This window comes from Eumetopias jubatus, unplaced genomic scaffold (assembly GCF_037043125.1).
Source record: "Eumetopias jubatus isolate StellerSeaLion01/CBP00866 unplaced genomic scaffold, mEumJub1_p1.0 scaffold_3, whole genome shotgun sequence".
Classification (NCBI taxonomy): Eukaryota; Metazoa; Chordata; class Mammalia; order Carnivora; family Otariidae; genus Eumetopias; species Eumetopias jubatus.
The window spans coordinates 1,170,788-1,192,443 of NW_028274809.1; the positions used below are offsets into that span (position 1 = coordinate 1,170,788).

The window sequence follows — 21,656 nt, forward strand, 5'->3', positions numbered from 1 at the left end:
AGTGCTGAGGGATACAAGCTGCAACTCTGCCATGGGCAGGTGTTGTGTTGGCTCTGAGCCTCAGTGTGCCGGAGCAGTGATCCCCTGGTTCCTAAGCTTGTCAGAACCGCCCTGGAAACAGTTCTGGTACTCAGAGAAAAAAGCAGCCCTTTACCTGCATTTTCTGTATGTTTTTCGTATTCCTTAGACTTTCCTTTCATTCCTACAACAGACATCTGAACAAGAAACAAGCCACCTTTTTGTGCTTCTACAGAAAGTAAACACGCATGCAGCACGTGCGCCTGCTGTTTGACCAAAGCTCTGGCTGACTGAGTGCCTTTCAGAAGCTTAGGGAGAGCCTCTCCGCCTACCACTCACGGTGTGTCTGCGCTGAGACAGCCCTGTCAGCCTCCTCCCGCAGCGGTGTGGCTAATCTCCTCTCAGTTCCTAATCTCCTCTGTGCACTGGAAATGTACCAACTCGGACATCTTCCAATCGCTTCAAGTATTGGATTTTTCCTATCAGACTGTATAGACATGTACTTTTTCTCATATTTACCCATTACAGTAAATTCCCATGTAATTATTATTTTATTGACTGACAATCTCAAAAGGAAGGAGTATTTATTTTCTGAAAATCAAGGCTTCTCCAATTAGAGTTAGCAAAACGTCAATTTCTGAATACATACTGGGAATGTCCCTTACTCTGGACAGAAGCTCTAACGCTAATCTGTTGTAGGGCTTCAGATCACAGTTAAATACCTTGTGTCTCAGCCTCCTAACCTAGAGAACAAAGACACTGTAATCAACAAATTATTCTCAGCAGCCCCTGGGAGCTTCTCTCTTTCACCCCAGACCTGCTGAATCTGAAATCTGGCCCAGCGATGAGTGGTGTAAGCAGCCCCTCAGGGATGCTGACCCATGCTCAGGAGCAAGACCTACAGGGCAGATTACCCAAAGCCCTTCCACACCTCAATTCCAAATCCCATCCTTAAATTCTTGTGTGCATGATGTGAAAGTGATTCATAAAATAATTAACAAGTTAATATTCTAGGAGAATAAATTCTCTTGTAATTCAGAAAGTGCTTGAAATCATACTTACACGGACCTCTGGGTGCAGTTTGATGAGAAACCTTTTCCTCTTGAAGCTGAGTTTTCGGACCCTGGACCAGTTGAAAGTATTAATTTTGGTGGTGCCCTGAAATTCAAGAGATGGACACTCAGACACATTTGTAATCCAGACACACACACACAGCTTTTCATGAAATAGAGAATGTTTAAATTACAACCTTGCCAGATAGCACAGCAATGCACTTGACATTTTATAATTGTATCTGGAATGACTCTGAATTAAAATGTCAACACTAAACATAGGAATGTACTTGTTTTAGGACAGTAACTTGATTTCTTTGATAAGGTTTTCTTACAAAAAACTACTTTTTATCAAGGCCAATACTGAACACTCCTTGAAGCCCACTCCTGTAAGAGGGTGGTCAGGAGGAGCGACAGTGGTGGCCAGGCGGGGGCGGGAGCGGAGCTGGGATTCCCGCTGTGGGGGTGGGGAATGCTGGGCCAGGCCGTGGGGCGATGCCCTGGAGTGGGAGCTGGTAGCACGAGCTCCTGGCTCTTGGAGCAGCAATGGGCACGCTGAGTGCACACGGGTTTTGGCTTCTAGATCCGACTCTCCACTGGAAAGACCCAGGGCTCTTCGGTCTTCGGGGTGAAGTGGGCCAACCACAAACTGACCCTGGAATATTTTGTCTAAGTAAGTAAATGAGTGCTCAACGGGATGGTACGTGCCCAGGAGACACAAGCGCCTGCTTGGAGGGATGTCCAAGGGCCAACGTGGGACAATTCACAGACCAAGATAAATAGTGACAGCAGCAGCTTATCAGGGGTCAGAGTATAACCTGAACTGTTAGAATTCAAACTGTGATTCGAATGTAATACAAATCCACGAGTCCACAGTGGTATGAAGTAAGCAAATGCAGAGAAAACCCTTCCAGGAGCACAACAAATGGCATTAAAAAAGTCACCATGTGGCAGCCCTCAGAGTAATCCAACCAGGTGAGAGGGTGAAGTACAGACGTGTACGTGGCCTCAAACTCTCTCCACAAAAGGCTTATTAATCACCAAGGACAAGAAGTACCTTTGCAGTACAGCAGCTTGTCAGCACCATCTGACCAAGTGCTCAGTGCCGACACCGCCAGCAGTATGACAGTCGGCACCATGGGCCACCTCGAAGCCGTACAAGGAACACCGTCACTTCTGTGACTTACCCAAGAAGCTTAGCCTAGGGTCTGATCATCAAGTGTTCAACAAGCCCATATTATGGTCATTCCACAAAATGGCCTGTAATCATGAGAATCAGGGAAAGAAGGAAGAATGTTCCAAACTGGAAAGAGCAGATGACAGGGCACGGCGCTTGACCTTAGATCTCTTGCAACAAACAAGATGAGGGCAACTGGTGAAATCTGGATGGAGGTCTCAGGTGAAGAAGTTCTTTGCACAGTTTTTTTTTTTTTTTAAAGATTTTATTTATTTGACAGAGAGAGAGCATGAGCAGGGGGAGCGGCAGAGGGAGAGGGAGAAGCAGGCTTCCCGCTGAGCAGGGAGCCCGATGTGGGGCTTGACCCCAGGACCCTGGGATCGTGACCTGAGCTGAAGGCAGACACTTAACCGACTGAGCCACCCAGGTGCCCCTCTTTGTACTGTTCTTGAACTTTTCTGTAAGCTTTGAATTGTTTCAGAATAAAAATTCAATTTTTTTTTTAAAGATTTTATTTATTTAATTGACAGAGAGAGACAGCGAGAGAGGGAACACAAGCAGAGGGAGTGGGAGAGGGAGAGCAGGCTTCCCGCAGAAAGCCCGATGCGGAGCTCGATCCCAGGACCCTGGGATCACGACCTGAGCCGAAGGCAGACGCTCAACGACTGAGACACCCAGGCGCCTCTAAAAATTCAATGTTTTGAGACACCTTCCTGGTATTCTCCCCTCTACTCTTGACCATCATGATCATTTTCTCTGCAAACCTGAGATGGCGGCAGGAGGGTAGGGAATGAAGTTTCCCTTAAGAAACTCCCAAAACCTTCAACCTTAAAAGGGGATGGGACTTGATGCACGCCACCACGTGGACCTGTTCTGAAAACAAGGGAAGGAGCCAGGCATGTGGACCCGGTTTGGGCGTGGAGCCCGGAAGGAGGAGAGCCTGAGGCAGGGCGTGGCTCAGTGGCAGGACGGGAAGTGGGTGATTAAAATCACTCTGGATTACACAGGGTGATGGCTGCATGATTTTGTAAACACACTAAGAATACATGAATGTGTACTGGAAAGTGGTAAAGTTTATCGTCTGTGATTTACATCTCCCGGAAAACAATCCCCAAGTTAAAAGGTGTCCTGAAAGCCCTGATAGGAATGTTCAGGTCTCCATGAGAATTGAAGCATCCCAGATTTCCAAATACTGCCCAAACCACTAATTACTCTAATTTCTGCTCAAATTTTCAACTATGTTCTCAAAAAAAGCAAGCAAACAAAACAAAAATAACCCAAATACGTAACATCAACAAAAGAAAACAGAAGCCTCCCTCCCGTGCCCCCCCCCCCCCGCCATTTTTAACTCCAGACATGGTTTATGTGCCTGGGCAGGGGCTGTGGGCAAGGCAGAGACAGTGAGTCTCCCCCCAGACAGACACGGACCAGCTGAGAGAGGTCTCACACACTGGTGCTGCCAGCCTGCTCACCTTTCCACTTCCTTGTAGCCAAAATTAAAAAAATGTCATATTCCAGGGTTTTAACCACTGTCACAAGTCAAAAGAAGAAACAAAACCCGATCACAACTGGAGTGTTCATGAACTCTGCCTCACCTTGACAGACTTTGACTTTTCAACTTTTAAAATTGAGCAGCTGGCTGTAAACACTCAGAGCTACTGCTTTCATTTTAATTTTTATCCAATAATCCATGGCGTAATTATAAATGTCTAGGAAGGCTTGAGACAAAACCCAGCAATTCTGGGCCCTCTTGCTGGGATGGCACTCCCTTCAGCAGCCCTGGCTCCTGCTGGAGACCCGGCCTCCTGAGCCCTCCTATACCCTCTCCACAATGGCCGAATTTTAAATTTGGTTTTTATATTATTGATCATGTGAGTACTTCTCACAGGTTGAGCCATGGTAAATCATAACTATTTTGCTCCTTTACTTTCAATTCTCCCTGAGAGACTAAGTGCCTCTTTCCATTTACTTAATTTTATGTTCTTACCACTAATTCAGCCCAAACACTCCCTGCAGAATTTTTTTTTTTTTTTTAGATTATTTGTTTTTTTAGAGAGTCAGAGAGCACAAATAGGCGGGGCAGAGGGAGGAGAGAGAGAACCCTAAGCAGACTCTGCACTGAGCGTGGAGCCTGATGGGCACCCGATCTCACAACCCTGAGATCAGGACCTGAGCAGGAACCAAGAGTCGGACGCTCAACCGACTGAGCCACCTGGGCGCCCCATCCCTCAAGAGTTTAACACTCTTCAGTGGGGCCTGATCCAGGAGACAATTCCCTCCATGCTGCTCGCATGCTGATGGGTGCTCCCTGGGCCTGGCCTCCAAAGTGTGGCCCGTCTGCCACTGGTCTGTTCTCTCCTCTGGTCGTGTGCTTTAAAAGGTGCTCAGCAGTCAAACCTTTGAACAACTGTGTATCTGGAAAATGCTTTTTTTCCCTCTGCACAGAAGTCATGTTGAACAGGGCACAGGATCCTGGGTGGGAAATGATTTTCTTTCACGTTCTGCGCCACTGCCTGTCCTATTTCTCATAGCTTCCAGTGTTGCCCCTGACAAGCCAGATACCACTTCCTTCCCTCTCCTCCTGGGAGCGCTCTGGTCCTCTCTCCCATTCTGACATTTCACACTCGTGTGTCCTGCGGTGATCTTTACTCGTCAGCTATACCAGGAATGTGTAGGCACTTCAAAATGGACACTCATGCCTTAAGTTCTGGACACGTTTCTCACGTGATTTCAGTAATGGTTTCTTCTGCTGCTCTGGGCTGTGGCCTCTGGGCCTCCTGGTGCTGGTGGGCTTTCCGCGCTGTTCGCTGAATGGTCACTTTCCTCCTATATTGTGCGTCCTCTAACTGCTCTGTGGAGATTTCCTCAACTTCATGCTCCAGACGGCCTCACTCTGCAGCATGGTCCTTTTTGCTACCGCATTTCTAGATCTGCAAACACTCCTGTCCTCCGTGTGTCCCTGTGACTGCAGATTTTGCTCGTGTCTCATAGATGCAGGCTTTCTGTGAGGCTTTCCGGAAAAAGTAAGGCAGTGATGTACCAACAAGGTTCAAAACCTCACCAGAATGAGTCTGTAGGGAAAAGCCCCTTCTCACCTGCTCCCAAAGCCTGTAGCTGCCCTCCCTTCCCACTGGCTGTCAAGGCCACCTGTTTATTTTGAAAGGTATAAAAAGTGTGTCATTTTCCCTCTTTTCCCCACAAGCAGGAGCAAACTACACACACCTGAATCCACACAACAGTGCATCAATGTCCCACGTATCACGACACAGAAAGCCTCCACATTCTTTGTGCAGTTGCCTGATATTCCATAATATGGATGAACCAGCCTCCTGATGATCAATTACCAGTATTTTACTATTATAAATAAGGCTAAAATTTAAAATTATAAGACAAAAATTTTACACATCTGATTCCTACTCCTCATGAGCATGACACAGTGTAAAGTGATTTTTCTTTATCTTGTCCATGGGACAGATAGAAGACAGCGTCTTCTCTGAGGAGTCTATAGGGTTTGTTTCCCCATTCCATTCCTGGCACAGGCTTTGTTTCTTTTGAACACTAATTTGTTATCTGTCCTTGAAGAGAGAGGATTTCCTCAAATTTCTGGTGATCCTTGGTTATCTGTCTGAGTTTAAAAGTGAGGTCCCAGGACTGTAAGAGTCTGTGACCATCTGGTCACTGGGTGCGAAATCTAGGGGTGATCTGGAGAGGGACAGGTAAACTACATGGTCTTAAAGGTGTCTCTCCACAGACTGCTTACTGGTTGAAAAACTAGTAACTATAATAACCAGTAATAACTAAAGCTAATGACTATTAACCAAGACTAGTAATTAAGAACTACAAGGCAGGAATCAAGATTCACACCACCAGTGAGGCCGGATGGTGTCTCAGTCATGACTCCCTGTCAAGGACGTGACAGCACCTGGGTAGTGGTCCAGCTGGGCATGTGTCTCCTGAACCTAATCCCAGGAAAAGAGCAGACAAACCACAAATGGAGAACGTCCTATTAAAAATAAAAAGGACTGTGTTCTTCAACACTGTCAATGTCCTAAAGATGAAGAAAAAAGAAATGCTCTAGCTTCAAGGACACAGCAGATGCAACGGCTAAACGCCATGTCTGGTCCTAGCCTGGGCCCTGTCCTGCAGGGATAACAGCCAGGAGGACATCAGTTGCCTGGCTGATAAGACTGGAAGATGACCAGCGTATCAGCTGCTTCACTGATAACGGTAAGACAGTGTTCTATTCTTACAAATATATGCCTTCAGTGGTCAAGGGTTCTGGAGTCTGTAACCCATTCTCAAATGCTTCAGAAGACTTGTGCATGTGTGTGCATGTGTGTTCACGTGTGGCTGTGCGTGTACACGGAGTGGGGGCAAGGAAGCATGCCAGGGGGAAGCGCAAACCACAAAGCAAATGTGTAAAATGCTGGAACGGTTGAAATCTGGGGTTAGGGCACATGGGGGCTCTATGTGCTGTTCTAATTCTTACAGCTTTTCTGTAAGTTTGAAACGATTTCCGAATAAAAGTTTTTAAAACAGAAGGCTCTAAAATGCTGGCTGGAGGCTCTATGTGAGCTGGGGTAGGGACCCAGGCCCATTACTATGGGGTGCCCCGGTGTGAACACCTGCAGGGCTCCCATAAGGCCACGTGGACTTTCTGGACATCTCAGTCCCCTGTCTCTAAGATGTCAGCTTGGCCACCATTCCAAGGGAGCAGAGATGGGGAGGGCCCGCGGCAACCTGAGATTATAGGCTTTCCCTTAAATCTCTACCATCTGAGCCATACCCTGGAGAGGAAGACCCCTGCCCTCTCCCAGCACAGGGAGGGGCTGCAGCTCTGCAGCTGTACCTCCTCCTCCCCTAGTGACATCCAGCCCCAGCCTGCCCCAGGCCGTCAGACAGCAGCCTGACCCCCCACACTCCGTTCCTAGTGCAGGCTGTGGGATTTCAGCCTTTCCTACACTGCACTATTCCCACTCATCTGCCCATTTCTCAACTTCCAAAACGTCGCTGACACTCGCTTTCTGTGGTTTCCTTACCTAGTCTTTGTTCTTACTAAACTTCAAAAAAAAAAAAATCCTTCATTGTCATTCTGTTGGGGGTTTGAGGGAATAAAAATACCATCTAATGTGTTTAATTTGAAGTCTCTAATCCCTGCTTTTAACTTCTTCCAGTTACAAATTTATCCTTTTCTGGAAAAATTACCCCTGCTTGATTGGGATGGATGTGTGATTTTCATCTCTGCATGATACAAGAACTATCATGTGAGCGAGAAGGTGTGGGAGGCCCTGGGGTCCATCAACTCAGTGTGCCTGGCACAGTCTCCACCTGTCAGTCAGTATATGATAGAACACAATTAACATTCTGGTTACAAAATAAGATTTTTTTTCCCCCAACAGGAAATTGAAAAATTTGATGGCTAGGTTAAAAAAAGAAAGGGAAAGAAAAAGAGAACAAGTGTGGCTTGACTATGGGGGCCTGGATCAGCTGAGCCGTCTTAGGTGACCAAAGGTTAAGAAGAGCCCACAGAGGAAGGAGCCGCTGATGCAGCCCCTGGACTCCCAGGACGCACCCTCCCACGGCGGTCAGTGCTGAGCAGGCCTTTGCAGGACGTCTATGTGCACCTGGAGGCCCGCAGCTTTGCAAAGGCCAGACCAGAGGGCTCCCCAGAGGGGGGACTGCAGGAGCAAGTGGGCCACTGAGCCTGGGTAAGAGGGCGTGGGAGCCCTTCCGGCATCTCCAGGCCGCGGAGGGCCTGCGCTCTGGCAGCTGCTTTCAGACGCCTCCACACCACACACCCCAGCACACACACGCTTCACTGCAGGCAGAACTTAGGAACCCTTTATGGAACCGTCGGCCTCTCCACACACAAGCAACACAAAGATTCCCGAAGATCGTACTGATGGTTATCATGCGCAACAGCCTCTGATAGTTTCGGTCTGTTCTATTTCTATGTCCTGAAATGAGGACCACAGACACCTCACAGGGCGGCACGTCCAGACCTGCCGCAGGTCCACACCTGAGGCAGGGAGACAGCTCCACAGAGAGGAGCCAGTGTTTCCCTAAAGGTTCTCTGGGGATGACCTTAGGGTCAACATCAGCGGTGGCATGTGACCAGGCGCCCAGGGTGGGGGCGGGGCAGAGGGCTCTTCGACAGTGAGGACAGAGACAAGGAAACGACCGCCCGCTCCACGGAGTGAGAGGTGGGACCAGAAGATATGCAAGGTTCCTCCTCCAAGTCCAAGACCTTATGCATGACAACAAAAATTTACCAGCACATGTCAAATCAAGCCCCCCAAGTCAGAGCACACCCCTGCCCTCCCTATACCTGGAACACAAGGACGCCCATGTGGGAGACAGCCAGGTTAATTCTGGCGCCCTCCCTGTCAGAAGCTCTGTGAAATCTGAGGCCATACATTTCCAACTTTCGGGCAATTTCAAGCACCTGGAAATCCGACTCGGCAGGCGTCTGGCCCCTATAATAAAGGACAGCATGATCACAGCACTGAAAAGAACTTCATTTCTCAAAAAGCCAAAACATACAAAATTGATTAGGAAAACAAAACACAATAAAACAAACCAACACAGGGGGCTTTGTTTCAGAGTAGACTGCTCACTGTAAGTTTATTTACCCACTAGAAATGCAGCAAACCGTACACACAGACCAAAGAAATTGTCTGCTTCCGTTTATCCTATAATCCATTTCCTGAGGGGCAGAATGTTTTCTTTGTATTCACTAGATACTCAGCCTTATACTTCGTCCTAAATACTCACACAGTCACATGCAAACATTACACACAGAGACAAATATTAAATGCAAGAAACACCAAAGATAATATCAGTATCTCATTCAACCCATTGCAATACTTTAATAAAAAAAAACTTTTATAATATACAATTTTAACCATTAGAATATACTTTTTTAAGGATAAAATAATGAAACTGAGTGACAACAAATTTCTCAAGTTCACAGTCCAGTCATGCTCCCAGGGAAGAGCCCATGACCCGTGTTACACGGACCATCCTCCAGGAGGGCACTGCTCAGACAGGGCACAGCTGGGCCAAGGGGAGCGGGTCCCAGTCAGAGCACCCCCACTCAAAGGCCTGAGCCCTACATGTGGGGCTCTCCATCAACAACCCTTCCTCTTACTTCCAAATGCCTGGCTGAGCTTTTGGATTTTTTTTTTTTTTTTTAAGATTTTTTATCTGAGAGAGAGCGTGAGCGAGCAGTGGGGAGGAGCAGAGGGAGAGAGAATCTTAAGCAGACTCCTGGCTGAGCAAGCGCAGAGATCACTGCCCGAGCCAACACCAAGAGTCCAATGCTTAACCGAATGTACCACCCAGGGTCCCCTGAGCTTTTGGATCTTTAAGGAACAACACAACTGTCTGGGTTATGCCATTCCCATGGTTTCTATTCTTGGACTAAAATTTCCATTCTTTTGAGTTTGATATGGACACTCGACTATCAGCTTATATTTAATAAATCATCATCAAGAGAAACACCGTGTGACAACAGTTTTCTAAGGTGTCCTAATGGGGAAGATTTGCTTATTACCTTTTTTTTTTTTAATTTTTAGTAGGCTCCACGTCCTATGTGGGGCTTGAACTTATGACCCTGAGTTTAAGAGCTGCATGCTCTATTGACTGAGCCAGCCAGGCGCCCCAAGATTTGCTCATTCTTAACGCTTCCAGTGACCACTGCTGCAGCTTCAGAGCGGGGTGCCAGGAAGAGGCTGGGGGAGTTCTGAGGTGTAGCTAGAATCAGGGAGGCTAAGGGAGAGTCTGGTGAGGACTCAGAAGGAAAAGAGCGGAGAAAGCCTTTCTTCTCAGAAAAGCTCTTAAGCCTTTGTGAACAGAACTGGGTAGATATGAGGATGGTATAGGCTATTCTGGTGCGGTCTCAGAAGGAAGTGAGGAATATGTTAATGGAAACAGGAGATAAGGGGCACCTGGGTGGCTCAGTCGGTTAAGTGTCTGCCTTCGGCTCAGGTCATGATCCCGGGGTCCTAGGATCGAGTCCCACATTGGGCTCCCTGCTGAGTGGGGAGTCTGCTTCTCCCTCTGACCCTCCCCCCTCTCATGCTCTGTCTCTCTCTCTCAAATAAATAAAAATCTTTAAAAAAAATTAAAAAAAAAAAACAGGAAACGGGAGATAAGGTGATCCTTTTTGTAAAGTGGCACAAAATTTGGCTGAATTATATTTATGTCTTAAAGTGTTTTGTGGAGGGCGGAACTTTCTAACAACGGGACTGGAGGCTTGGCTGAAGAGATCTCTAAGCCAGGTCGGGAAGGTACGGCTGGGCTCCTCTGACTGCTGACAGGAAGGCTCAAGAGAGAAGTGCCTGAGAGATGGAAGTGTGAAACAAAGAGGAAACAGAATTTTAAGATTAGGAAAATGTGCAGCCTATGCATACTGCAGAAAGTGAGGACACTAAGGGTGTGGCTAAACGGCCGAGGAGATCAGTATGGACAGAAATTGGGACACAGTGGGAGAAGGACCCCAAAGGCAGGTCAGGTCAGGGCCGCCCCTCCCGTCACAGGCCGGAGTGGAAGATGGGGGTGGGGCCCAAGGCCCCCATGGGGTTTCCAAGGCCAGGGCTGCCTGGAGGGCAGAGCACTGAGCCAAAGAGGATTATTCCTGAGCCTTAAGGTCTAACGTCATTTGCCCTGCTAGGTTTTAGTCTTGCCTGAGAGCCGTTATCCTTCCCTTTGTTCTAATTTCTCCCTTTGGAGGGGGGTGCCGATCCTAGGCTGTCCCCCAGCATAGTATTCTGTTTTCACAGGCTCACAGCTGGAGGAGACTTGGCCTCAAGCAGAACCATAGCTGGAATCCCAGCCATACCTCATCAAGATGAGATTCAGGAGAGGCTGTGGGCTTGGGAGGGTTTTGGAGTCAGTGCTGGAGCAGTGGGAACGTTCAGGCTGTTGGGATGGAATGAATGTATTGTGCATGTGAGGAGGACGTGAATTGTGGGGGTGGAATGTTACAGGGTGAAGGTCTGTGTCCTCCAAAATTCCTAGGCTGCAGCCGAACCCCCAGTGTGATGGTATTTAGGGGGGGTCTTTGGGAGAGGGCCGTGTAGAAGACTAATGAATATTAGTGCCTTCAAAGCAGAAGCTCCAGGGAGCCCCCAGCCCCTTCTGCCCTGAGAGGACAGAGCAAGAGATGCCGTCTACAAAACAGGAAGCAGGTCCTCCACACACCGAATCCACCAGTGCCTCCAGAACTGTGAGAAACCAAGGCCTGTGGGCTACAAGCCACCCAGCCTGGGGTGCTCGGTTACAGCAGCCATGAAGGACTAAGATAGCAGCTTTCAAATCTTTTCCTTCAATCTCAAAGGTCCAAAAGAACTGTGATAAAAGTAAAAAACCATTCCTTCAATATCTTATTCAGTGATTACTGAAGTGTGTTTCCAGTGGGCCCAAGAAGATACTATACACTAGGTAAGAAATTTATCTTGGTTAGGGGCACCTGGGTGGCTCAGTCGGTGAAACGTCTGCCTTCGGCTCAGGTCATGATCCCAGGGTCCTGGGATGGAGCCCTGCGTCGGGCTCCCTGCTCAGTGGGGAGTCTGCTCTCCCTTTGCCTCTGCCGCTCCCACTCCTGCTAGCTCTCGCTTTCTAGTGCTCTCCCTCTCAAATAAATAAATAAAATCTTAAAAAAAAAAAACCCACCATAAAAAATGATTTAAAGAAAAGCAGCACAGTAAGTGTCTGATGACTATGGAAGATAAAGTCAGCACATTAGAACCATGAAAGAGCCACCCTGACTCTTGATCTCTAGGTTTTGAGTTTGAGCCCCACATTGGGTGTAGAGATCACTTAAAAATAAAAATCTTTAGGGGAAAAAAAAAAGAACCATGAGAGCCTAGAGCAACAGCTGAGCTCAGGGATGGAGGCACTCCTGTGGAAAGAGCCCAGGTTTAGTCCTCTATGAAGCACATCACCCGATTTCTCCTCTTTCGTGAGTTTTATATATATATTTATCAATCAATCAATTGGAGAGAGAGGGAGAGAGCACACACAAGCAGGGGGAGTGGCAGAGGCAGAGGGAGAAACAGGCTTCCTGAGGAGCAAGGAGCCCGATGCGGGACTCGATCCCAGGACCCTGGGATCATGACCTTAGCCGAAGGCTTAACCAGCTGAGCCACCCAAGTGCCCCTTTCGTGAGTTTTGAAAGCAGCCACCTTAAGACATGCACCTAACACGCACATACATGCGCACACATATGCTCTGTGTGGACACATGAGCACACACGTGCAAGGACATGGATATGCAAGCACAGGCACACGCGCACACAAAGGCGCCCTCACTGGGGCATCTTCATTAGCTCCCAGGGGGCGCGCAGAGTGACTGCTCACAGACCTGCACCATTCCCTCGCCTCACCTCCAGCGTGAGCCTGGCCTTCACCCTGAACCTCACCTCACAGACATGCTCGCATCCATATTCACCAGGCCTGGTGCTGACCCTCAGCCCGAGGCGCTGTGCCCTTTCCTGACACACTGTCCCTTGGTGTCCGAGGCTCTCTTCCTGCTCGCTCACTGTCCCTGTTCTCATGGCCTCTGGTGGTGCCCCTTTCTCACTCACCCTCCCATGGCCAGTCTTTAGGAGACTGTTCTACTCTCTTCTCCATCTGTCTCTACCCTCTCCTCCCTAGGAGACCTGCACGCACAGCCTGTTTGCTCACATGCTGATGACACTCTGCCTGCACCCCAGACCATCTACCGGCTGGTGCCAGTGCAATGCCCCACCACCACTCCAGGCACAAATCCGAACAGGTCATCATCTCCTGTGGGACAGGCACGGGACTCAGGCTGCCACTGGGAGATGGCCCCTTGCTCCTTCGCCCCCATGTGCTGAACTCTGACACTAAGAGGTGCCCCAAACCATGACACCCAAGACCGGGCTGGTGCCTTCACTTGGTCTTGCCATGACAGTAGGGTCACACGCAGCCTCCTGTCAGCAGCAGAAACAGTTACTCGTCCCACTGCTTAAACCAGAATTTCAGGTGGAACTGTGGGTGGCAGGCTGGGCTCCCCTGACCCACCTCCCACCCTCCCAGGCTGCTGTCTCTGCCTGAACGCCCCTCACCAACCCCATGTGGCTAATTCCTCAAAGATGCCTGCCTGCCCGAGCAGCCCAGCCACTCACCCTTCTCCTCTCATCGAAGGAGACTCTGTCCTGTAGCCCACACACCACGACGCACATACACTGATATAGCCAATGCCTGCCCCCATGCCGGGCACACAAAAGGCACTCCCTAAGTACCTGTGCGTGGCAAAACGTATGAGAAGCACGCAGTCTCTCAGGGCGAATGTCAAGTCCTCCAGGGTGAGAATCTTGGTCTGTGCTGCTCAAGCTACCCCCTTCCCCAGTGTGGACAGTAGAGACTGACAGATTGCTGGCACCCAAACCTTTGATGAAAAGCCGAGGGGGGGCACCTGGGTGGCTCAGTTGGTTAAGCAACTGCCTTCGGCTCAGGTCATGATCCTGGAGTCCCGGGATCGAGTCCCACATCGGGCTCCCTGCTCGGCGGGGAATCTGCTCCTCCCTCTGACCCTCCCCCCTCTCATGCTCTATCTCATTCTCTCTCTCAAATAAATAAATAAAATCTTAAAAAAAAAAAAAAAGAAAAGCTGAGAGGGATGTCAGTGGAGCTTTCCTCATGAGGGTTATCAGACCAGAATGAACTCGCACATCAACAGGCCCCTTCTCGAGGGCAAGCCCAAGCCATCAGGCCCCTGTCCTGTCTACTTTCCCTTTGGTGGGTTCAAGATCACAACCACCTCCCTCCCCCAGGCCCTCGGCCCCGGCCCTCCCTCCTCACGGCTCCTTCCTGCACCTTTCTTCACCCCAAAAAAGCACACCGGCATTGATTCCTGGAGAAACCCAAATGAAGTCGCTCACAGAACAGGGCTGCCAGTAGGTCTGCAATGCTGGCATTCGTCAGCTCGACCCCACCTTGTAGGACGGCCCACAGATAGCTCACACACAGCTACCCCTGATGCCCTGCCCTCTGGTCACTCCTGTCAGGGCACAGACCTTCTTTCTAGCCTCCCCCCAGCAGTGGGATTGTGTCCCCAGGGAGTGGGCAGTAGTGACTCTGGTCAGTCTTGCAGAAGCCTCCGCGGTGGCTTCCATTACATAAACACACTAGTTGGTCATATGTGGTGACAGGGGGCCAGTGGTTGGGTCCGATGGACTCACGTGTGCTTCCGGTGGAATTCTAGAATCTTTTCAAGAGAATGCTCCTGACTGGGCAGGTACTCATTGGCTTTGAGGTGCTCTCGGTCCAGGGTTTCATCATAATCTCCTATTTCCGCTGAAATGAGACAGTAACAGACAGTGATTCTAATTTTCAAATAAAGAAAAATACAAGCATTCGTACATGCAAATGCATGAATTAAAAGTAGAAAAAAATTATCCTAAACCTGTAGTAAAAGCATATATCCCTCAAATAAACAGGATTTTGTATCTTACTTTTCCACATATCTTAAGCTATTAAAGGCAAATATAAAGGCAGGTAAAGAAGTTTCTGAGTTTTGAAGAACAAAGATGCTGGTTAGTGACCCCAGGGAGGCCAATGCTGAGCCACCAGTTTATCCTGAGCGGTTTGTTGTGTCTTAAACCATGCTTTATTCATCTGCAGTCTCAAGACTGTTGTAGCTAGGAATATGTATCTTAATTTGTTTCAGGATAATGTGTTTGAAATCATTTTCCCTCTCAGGACCTCTCAAATTCTTGAGGAACAATGTCTCTTTCTAATTTCATGAATCTTGAGGCTACTCATGTTTTAAGAGTCACAGTTAAAGCCCAATAACCTTAAACGATACACTTCTTTTTTGTTTTTAGACAGCCTCAAATTCACAGAAAGTTGCACGCACAGTGCCCCACTTTAGGGACCAGGACCCTCGCACCCATAAGCGCAGCGCCTGCCTCACAGCAGGACAGGACTCTGCCCACTGCTGCATCCGTGCTTCCGCAGCAGCTGCGTGTCCTCTGCAGTCAGACAGCCCAGCTCAGAGGCACCCGAGGCGTAAGCAGCACGCTCGGGAAAGCGACAGTCCCACAGGTGACTGTGACTACACTGTACGTAGCCCTCAAGCAAGCGGCACTGGAAAGCCATCCATCTCTCTGAGAAGACTGCAGATCCAATAAATAATCAGTCCCACCGACAATGTACATTAACAAGAGCCGACAAGGCCCCTAGTGCAGGATGGCAAATCTACGATGAAACTTGCTATCTGTAGAAGGTGCGTATGTGTGGGGGAGGAGGGGGGACAAGGAAACCACAGATTAACCTACATATGTTATTAGTTGCTATGATTCCTGAAACTTTCTACATTATACTTCCTGTGCTCAAACTTTCAGATACATCAGTTCTGTGCCAGAGGGACTCTAGTCCAGCAGCAGCGTGTTTCCCTTTCCTCGTCAGCTGGGGGCTTCGCAAAGCCTCGGCAAGGCATACCCTGCTTTCAGAACCTCTTCCCATGCTATAATTCTTCCTGTTCTTCTGAGCCATCCCTTGCTCTGTGTGACATACTGAGAAATGTGTTCTTTTTTCTCAGGGTTTGATACCTAACTCGTCACCGGGGGGGCTGTGACGTGCACACCAGGGAGGTCTCTTTCCAGGGGTGCTGAGGGTCAGGGCTACCATGTAGCTCCCAGACTGAAGACATTTATGGGAAAATGCGAGAAGGCACAAAGGAGAGACATTCCCAAAGAACGTGTGTGGCTGCGAATCTTGGCCTTGAGCCTTTCTTTCTGGGTGGAGACTGTTTGCCTCGAGGATCTCCACCTTGTAGATGTTAATCTTCAGCTTATCAGAGAAAATGGGCCTCTGTTCGTCATCACACTCGTTAACCTTGAAGGTGCATCAGGTGCTGGTGGTCAGGAGTGTTGTGCACCGCTGACCGTATGCGCCTCTGCCCAGGGCGGGGAGATACTAACACTGCAGAAGGTGGGATGCCAAAAGGGCGGCCGTGGTATCCGTGCAGGGCAGACGCTCCTCCAGGAGGTCTCTCTTAAGTTGCAAGGCAAACAGGTATCTAGAAGGGAGTTCAAAACACCACAGACATCAACTCCAAAGGCTCTCGAGCATAGCCCCCCCTCCCATGTCTCCATCGCAGGAGAGCACAGAGCCCCAAGAAACAGCAGTGACCAGGGACATCAGAGCAGATGGTGAGCAAAGACAAAGTGACAGGAGGCCCTTTGCTGGTGGCAGCTCGGTGGACAGGGTCACGTGCAAGCAGACCGCACACACAGGAGCACTCAGACGCTCGCGTTCCAACACACCACACCTTTAAGGGAAGCTCACAAATTCATATTACTTCTGTTACACACCCAAAACTGCACTCAACAATTCTGCTGTGAAAGAGCAGAAATATCCAATTAAGATATAGCTTAAAATGCGGCTCTGAAAGTTGCAGGCAGATTGAGGATATTTGGTCCTGGCTAGGATCTGAGAAACAGGCACTTCTGAATGGTAAGACTGTAACTAGAGTAGGCAATTTGAATGTATTCATATATTCATTTATTCCATCAACAAATAATTACTGAGCAAGTACTGCATTCCAGGTACTATTTCTGGAGTTGGAAGTACGATGCAAGACAAACTCTCTCCTTGTGGGAATTTATATTCTAGAGTGAGCTTAACAACTGAAATGTGCCTATCCTTGAACTTAGCAATTTTGCTTTTATGAAACTTTCCTGGAGAAATATTTTCCAGAGTTTACAAAGCTATGTGGACAAGGCTATTTACTTGCAGCAATACAGCAGAGAAATAATCTAAGTATGCCCGGACAGGAAGAGTTCAATAAAGTAGATTATAGCCACACAAACTGCTGCGAAACACATCCATGGCACACTACGACATGCGGGTAAAAAACAGAACAGGAAACAACCACATACAGTACTAAGGGTATAGTGATACTGCTTTGTAAAATAATTTCTTTAAAGACCTGGGTCCACTTGTATATTGCTATGAATTCATCTGGAAGACACACCTCAAGTGATACTACTTCTGGAGACAATGCAGTGGGCAGAGAGTGAAGAAGTACATTCACTTTTTACATAGCTTTATTTTGAAGTTTCTCTTCTTTTATCATAAACAGTACGTTTTTCTTATGAACAAACAAACAAAAAAGGAACTTCTGCATAGACATGGCTTGGACCCAGGACCCAGAATTAGGTAATACTTCCTACTCCTTATTTTCCAAATATATATATTTAAAAGTTACTCCCTCAAAAAGGACATCAGGTATGTGATACACTATGAAGATGAATTCTGTGTTTACTCTTAAAAACACTTTCTGCTGTCGTTGGGGTTCAGTCTTGTTACCCATCAAATGAGGGGCTAGACTAATGGGATACCAACATTTCCCTACGGCTGACAGTGATTTTGTGATGTTACAAGACTCTACAAAAACCTTCTGAAGAGAGGTTCATAAGATGCCTATGGTTCAGGTAGGAATCCATTTTCAGTCAGAAGGACTGTTACTACTAGTTCCCTTTTATCTTACATCTGATCTTGGGTTTTGAGTTGGTCCATAAAACACAAGGAAAAAAACTTCCATAATCTGTTGCCCAGATGAAACAACTGTAAACATTTCTTTCAGTTACTTCTGCCATAAAAGAAATCACCTAAAATATTTCTGCTCCATATATTCATAAAGACTCTCCAACTCAGTACTTCTCCCAGCTGTGTGTACTTGTGCCTTTATGATGGGTGAAACTCCTGAGAACCTCATGCATGAGCACAAATCTGTGCTCAGCTGGAGAGTAGCACTTTCACAGTACACTAACACATACCCCCCTTTTTGTCCCCAAATTTCACCATAAACCCTTTTCTAAGCTCTACTGGCATTTGTGTTTGTGCAAGAGTTAACTGCTTCTTTTAATACTACACGATCACACCTTCTATGTGTGTTGCAGCTTCATTCATTCTAGGAATACATATATCCCAGAGCACCTAATGAGCCAGGTGCTGCGGGAGACACAGGTGAATTCTAGACCCTGCTGATAACAGCTGTGCTTCAGCTGGGGCTCTTTACCTTGTATATTCTTCCTGCAACTGACCCGGATCAGGTGGGAAAAATTTCACTGCTAGACGAAGCAAAGCGTTTTTTGGCCCTATGGGAAGAAACATTTTATTTATTAAAAAAATTTTTAAAGATTTTATTTATTTATTTGACACAAAGAGAGAGCACAAGCAGGGGGAGCGGCAGGCAGAGGGAGAGGGAGAAGACTTCCCGCTGAGCAAGAAGCCCGATGCGGGACTCAATCCCAGGACCCTGGGATCAGGACCCGAGCCGAGCCGAAGGCAGATACTTAACCGACTGAGCCACCCAGGCGTCCCTGAAAAGAAACATTTCAAACTTCACAAGTAAAGTGAATCCGACTATTTTTTGAAATCTTTATACACTTTAGTAAAAGAAAAATGTCATCACTGACTATACTGAACCAGAACAACCTGATTACTGGAAAGAAAAAGCAGAAGGTGTTAGCTCATCTGAGCATCTCAGCTTTACTAAAATTTTTATAACACAGCTGTGTAATTTTCACCAAGCAGGAAAGAGGAGGTGTTGTGCTACAGGGCCACGATGACCTAAATGGCATTAGGTCACCAGTGACTAACGAGGCTACTGGCACCCATCCTTCTCTCTCAGATGGGATCAAACAGATTGCAAGTGAATCTGGACCCCTGGACAGCACCCTGTAACTAAGAGGCATTACTATGTGCCCCAATTTTTAAAAATTTAACGGAGACTAACAGAAATTATGTTTATAATTACAAAACAGTATAAACTATTTTATTAAAAATGTAATTAAATTGTGTCAACTATACTAAAAAATAATACCACAAAAAATAAAGTTTCAAAAATTGTTAAAAAAAATTAAGAAGCTAATTAAAGGAAGAACCTCAATGCCTTTTTGTAACTTGGGGGGAGAAACTGCATACTTATTTTTGCATATTGGCCAAAAATTAAGTGACATATCCAAGAACATATCCTGTTACCACTGCATTTGAGAACCAATGGGTGTTTGCAGCTGCCGCAGGCTGAGACTAAGCAGCAAAACGATCTCCAAGTTCACGTGCCACTGGCAATCACCTCACTGCTCCCCAGGGTGGGGACAATGAACATCTGGACATACCTCCAATCTGAACAGTCAAGAACAAAAGCATCTTAAATGAACAGAATTTTAAAGAATTTAAAAAAAGGACTTACTTCGTACTTGCCTAATGATGGGCTTCATAGGTTCCAGCCAAATCTAAAGAGGATTTAAGAAAAGAGATCAAATCCGTTCAACGATTTCTCTATTTAATAACTATGCTACAAAATACAGAACTGTTTATAACTAGGAGAGATATTTAAGGCGGGGCCTGTTTTGGCCCTCTGCTCACACACCAGTCAAATCCTGACAAAACACCTGGGAGAGGCACAGGAACACCTGCTTCGAGAAGCGTGGGAGGATGATGAGACGCCGCGCGGGCCCGGACCCCTCCATTAGGTCACATGCACACTGTTGTTGCTAGACACAGCATGGGTACCAATAATTATTTTGGGGGGCAATTGTTAAGGCCAAACAAATCTTTGGTACAAGATGCACCTGTAAACAACTAATGGGCAAGAGTGCCGCTGCACGGAGTGGACAGAGCTCAGTAATGCTGACACACTTAACTGAATAGGCTGATTTTGGTTTCTTTCTTTCTTTCTTTCTTTCTTTCTTTTTTTAAGTAGACTCCACACCCAGCATGGAGCCCAATGTAGGGCTTGAACTCACAACCATGAGAGCAAGACCTGAGCTGAAATCAAGAGTCGGACACTTAATGGACTGAGCTACCCTGGTGCCCCTAATTTTGGTTTCTTTAAAATAGTTCCGCCTGTAAATATTAAGTTCCACATTTTTTAAGGTTCATCAATCAAGTAACATGAGGGATAACCAATGAATTTCATAAAAATTTGCTCAAAATGATTATCATGCAGATGTCCTGGCAGTTGTTTTTGGATTTCCTTGGCACATGTACTGGTGAGGAGAACAAATTTAGGGAGGATGGGAACTCAGCTTAGCTAAAAGGCCAATGCAGTCCGTGTCTCCACAGTGCAGCTCTGGTAACAATGTGATGAAGTATGGTGCTGTATCACTGCAGCGGGTCCTCAAAGGCTCTCTGTGGCCACGTGCACGGTCAGCTCTCAAGAGCTTGCAAGAATAAGGCAAGGACACATACCCAGTAGGACCGGGGATGCTGAAACTCCAGCCCAAAGTAGTCACACTCCGTCAGGTTCAAGCGCCTCCACACCTGGGTCAGCAACGTCTGGCCATCGCGCTTAGGCTGTGAAAGGCAGGGAGGGGAACATAGGAAGATTACGTGTCTTCTCACAACATGGGTTCGTGTAACACCGTGCCATGACCTGGCCTCCTGCATGTTAAACTCCATCCTACTGAATTCCTGGCTTCACTCTTCCTTCTATAACGCTTACAAACCATCACAAAGCAAATAAAGAGCCCAAGGCTCTTTGTGATCAGAAACTGAAACTAACATAAAGCTAGACAATTCCTTCAGTCTTATGTTCTCAGTTGTGTCCTTAGCCATTTTTTCTTTGTAACTTGAGGCATTTTCGGAATGCAGAACCCATTTTCAGCCTCAGTAAACATTTTATAAAAACAATTTGATATTTACTAAAAAGGTGGGTCTTATACTCCATGTGTGCATAAGATCCAAGTGAATATTATTTGCTAGCAACACTAGCAAGAAGAGCACGGACTGTTCAAACATGAGGTGGGCAATCGGCTCTCCATTTAGAAGAAAAATGGAGTTAGATCCCTGGTCCACACTGCTCACAAAAATAAACTCCAGTGGACTAAAGAATAAAACAAAACAGAGGAGAATATTTCGCCAATCTTGGGGTAAGTAAAGTCTTCCTAAGTATAGCATAAACACAGATTTGATTAAATAAAGATGAAAAACTTCTCAATAGAGAAACAGTGAACAAAGTTAAAATTCAGAATCATACTGAAACAAATTATAATTTATCTTTCATACTGCTCTTATGAATTGAAGAAATATAAATGGCTTTTAGGCACAGAAAAAAGGTACTCAAGCCCTCTAATAAGGAAGTAAATTAAAACAGCGAGATAACCATTTTTCACCTCAGAGGCCTGGGAGAACGACGTGGTGTGGCTGTCACACACCGCCAGGGGAACCCCGATCCATCCTATCTTCTGGGAGAATCTGAAACACCTCCAAAATTTAAAATGTACACATACGTCTTTGCTCCAGAAATTCCATTTCTACAACTTTCTCCTGCAGATATCTCACAATTGCACAGAGATAAATATGCAAGGATAAATCCAATGACGAACTGATGACATAAACGGTACATCCATAGTTGAATCCATGCAACTC

At 47.0% G+C, this 21,656-nt stretch overlaps 1 protein-coding gene across 5 annotated transcripts in view; it reads right to left on the bottom strand.

The window, feature by feature from the left end:
• FARP2 (FERM, ARH/RhoGEF and pleckstrin domain protein 2) overlaps positions 1-21,656 on the bottom strand; it is a 119,082-nt gene that overhangs the window by 49,985 nt on the left and 47,441 nt on the right. For 4 of the 5 annotated variants that reach the window (XM_028105354.2, XM_028105352.2, XM_028105353.2 and 1 more), the window contains exons 3-9: positions 20,478-20,582; positions 19,477-19,519; positions 18,301-18,379; positions 16,199-16,296; positions 14,456-14,570; positions 8,576-8,723; positions 1,081-1,176 (exon numbers count right to left, since the gene is read on the bottom strand). In XM_028105354.2, the coding sequence (XP_027961155.2) occupies positions 1,081-1,176; positions 8,576-8,723; positions 14,456-14,570; positions 16,199-16,296; positions 18,301-18,379; positions 19,477-19,519; positions 20,478-20,582 (684 nt within the window). The remainder of the gene's footprint in view (positions 1-1,080; positions 1,177-8,575; positions 8,724-14,455; positions 14,571-16,198; positions 16,297-18,300; positions 18,380-19,476; positions 19,520-20,477; positions 20,583-21,656) is intronic. The other variant, XM_028105351.2, reaches the window with a different exon arrangement.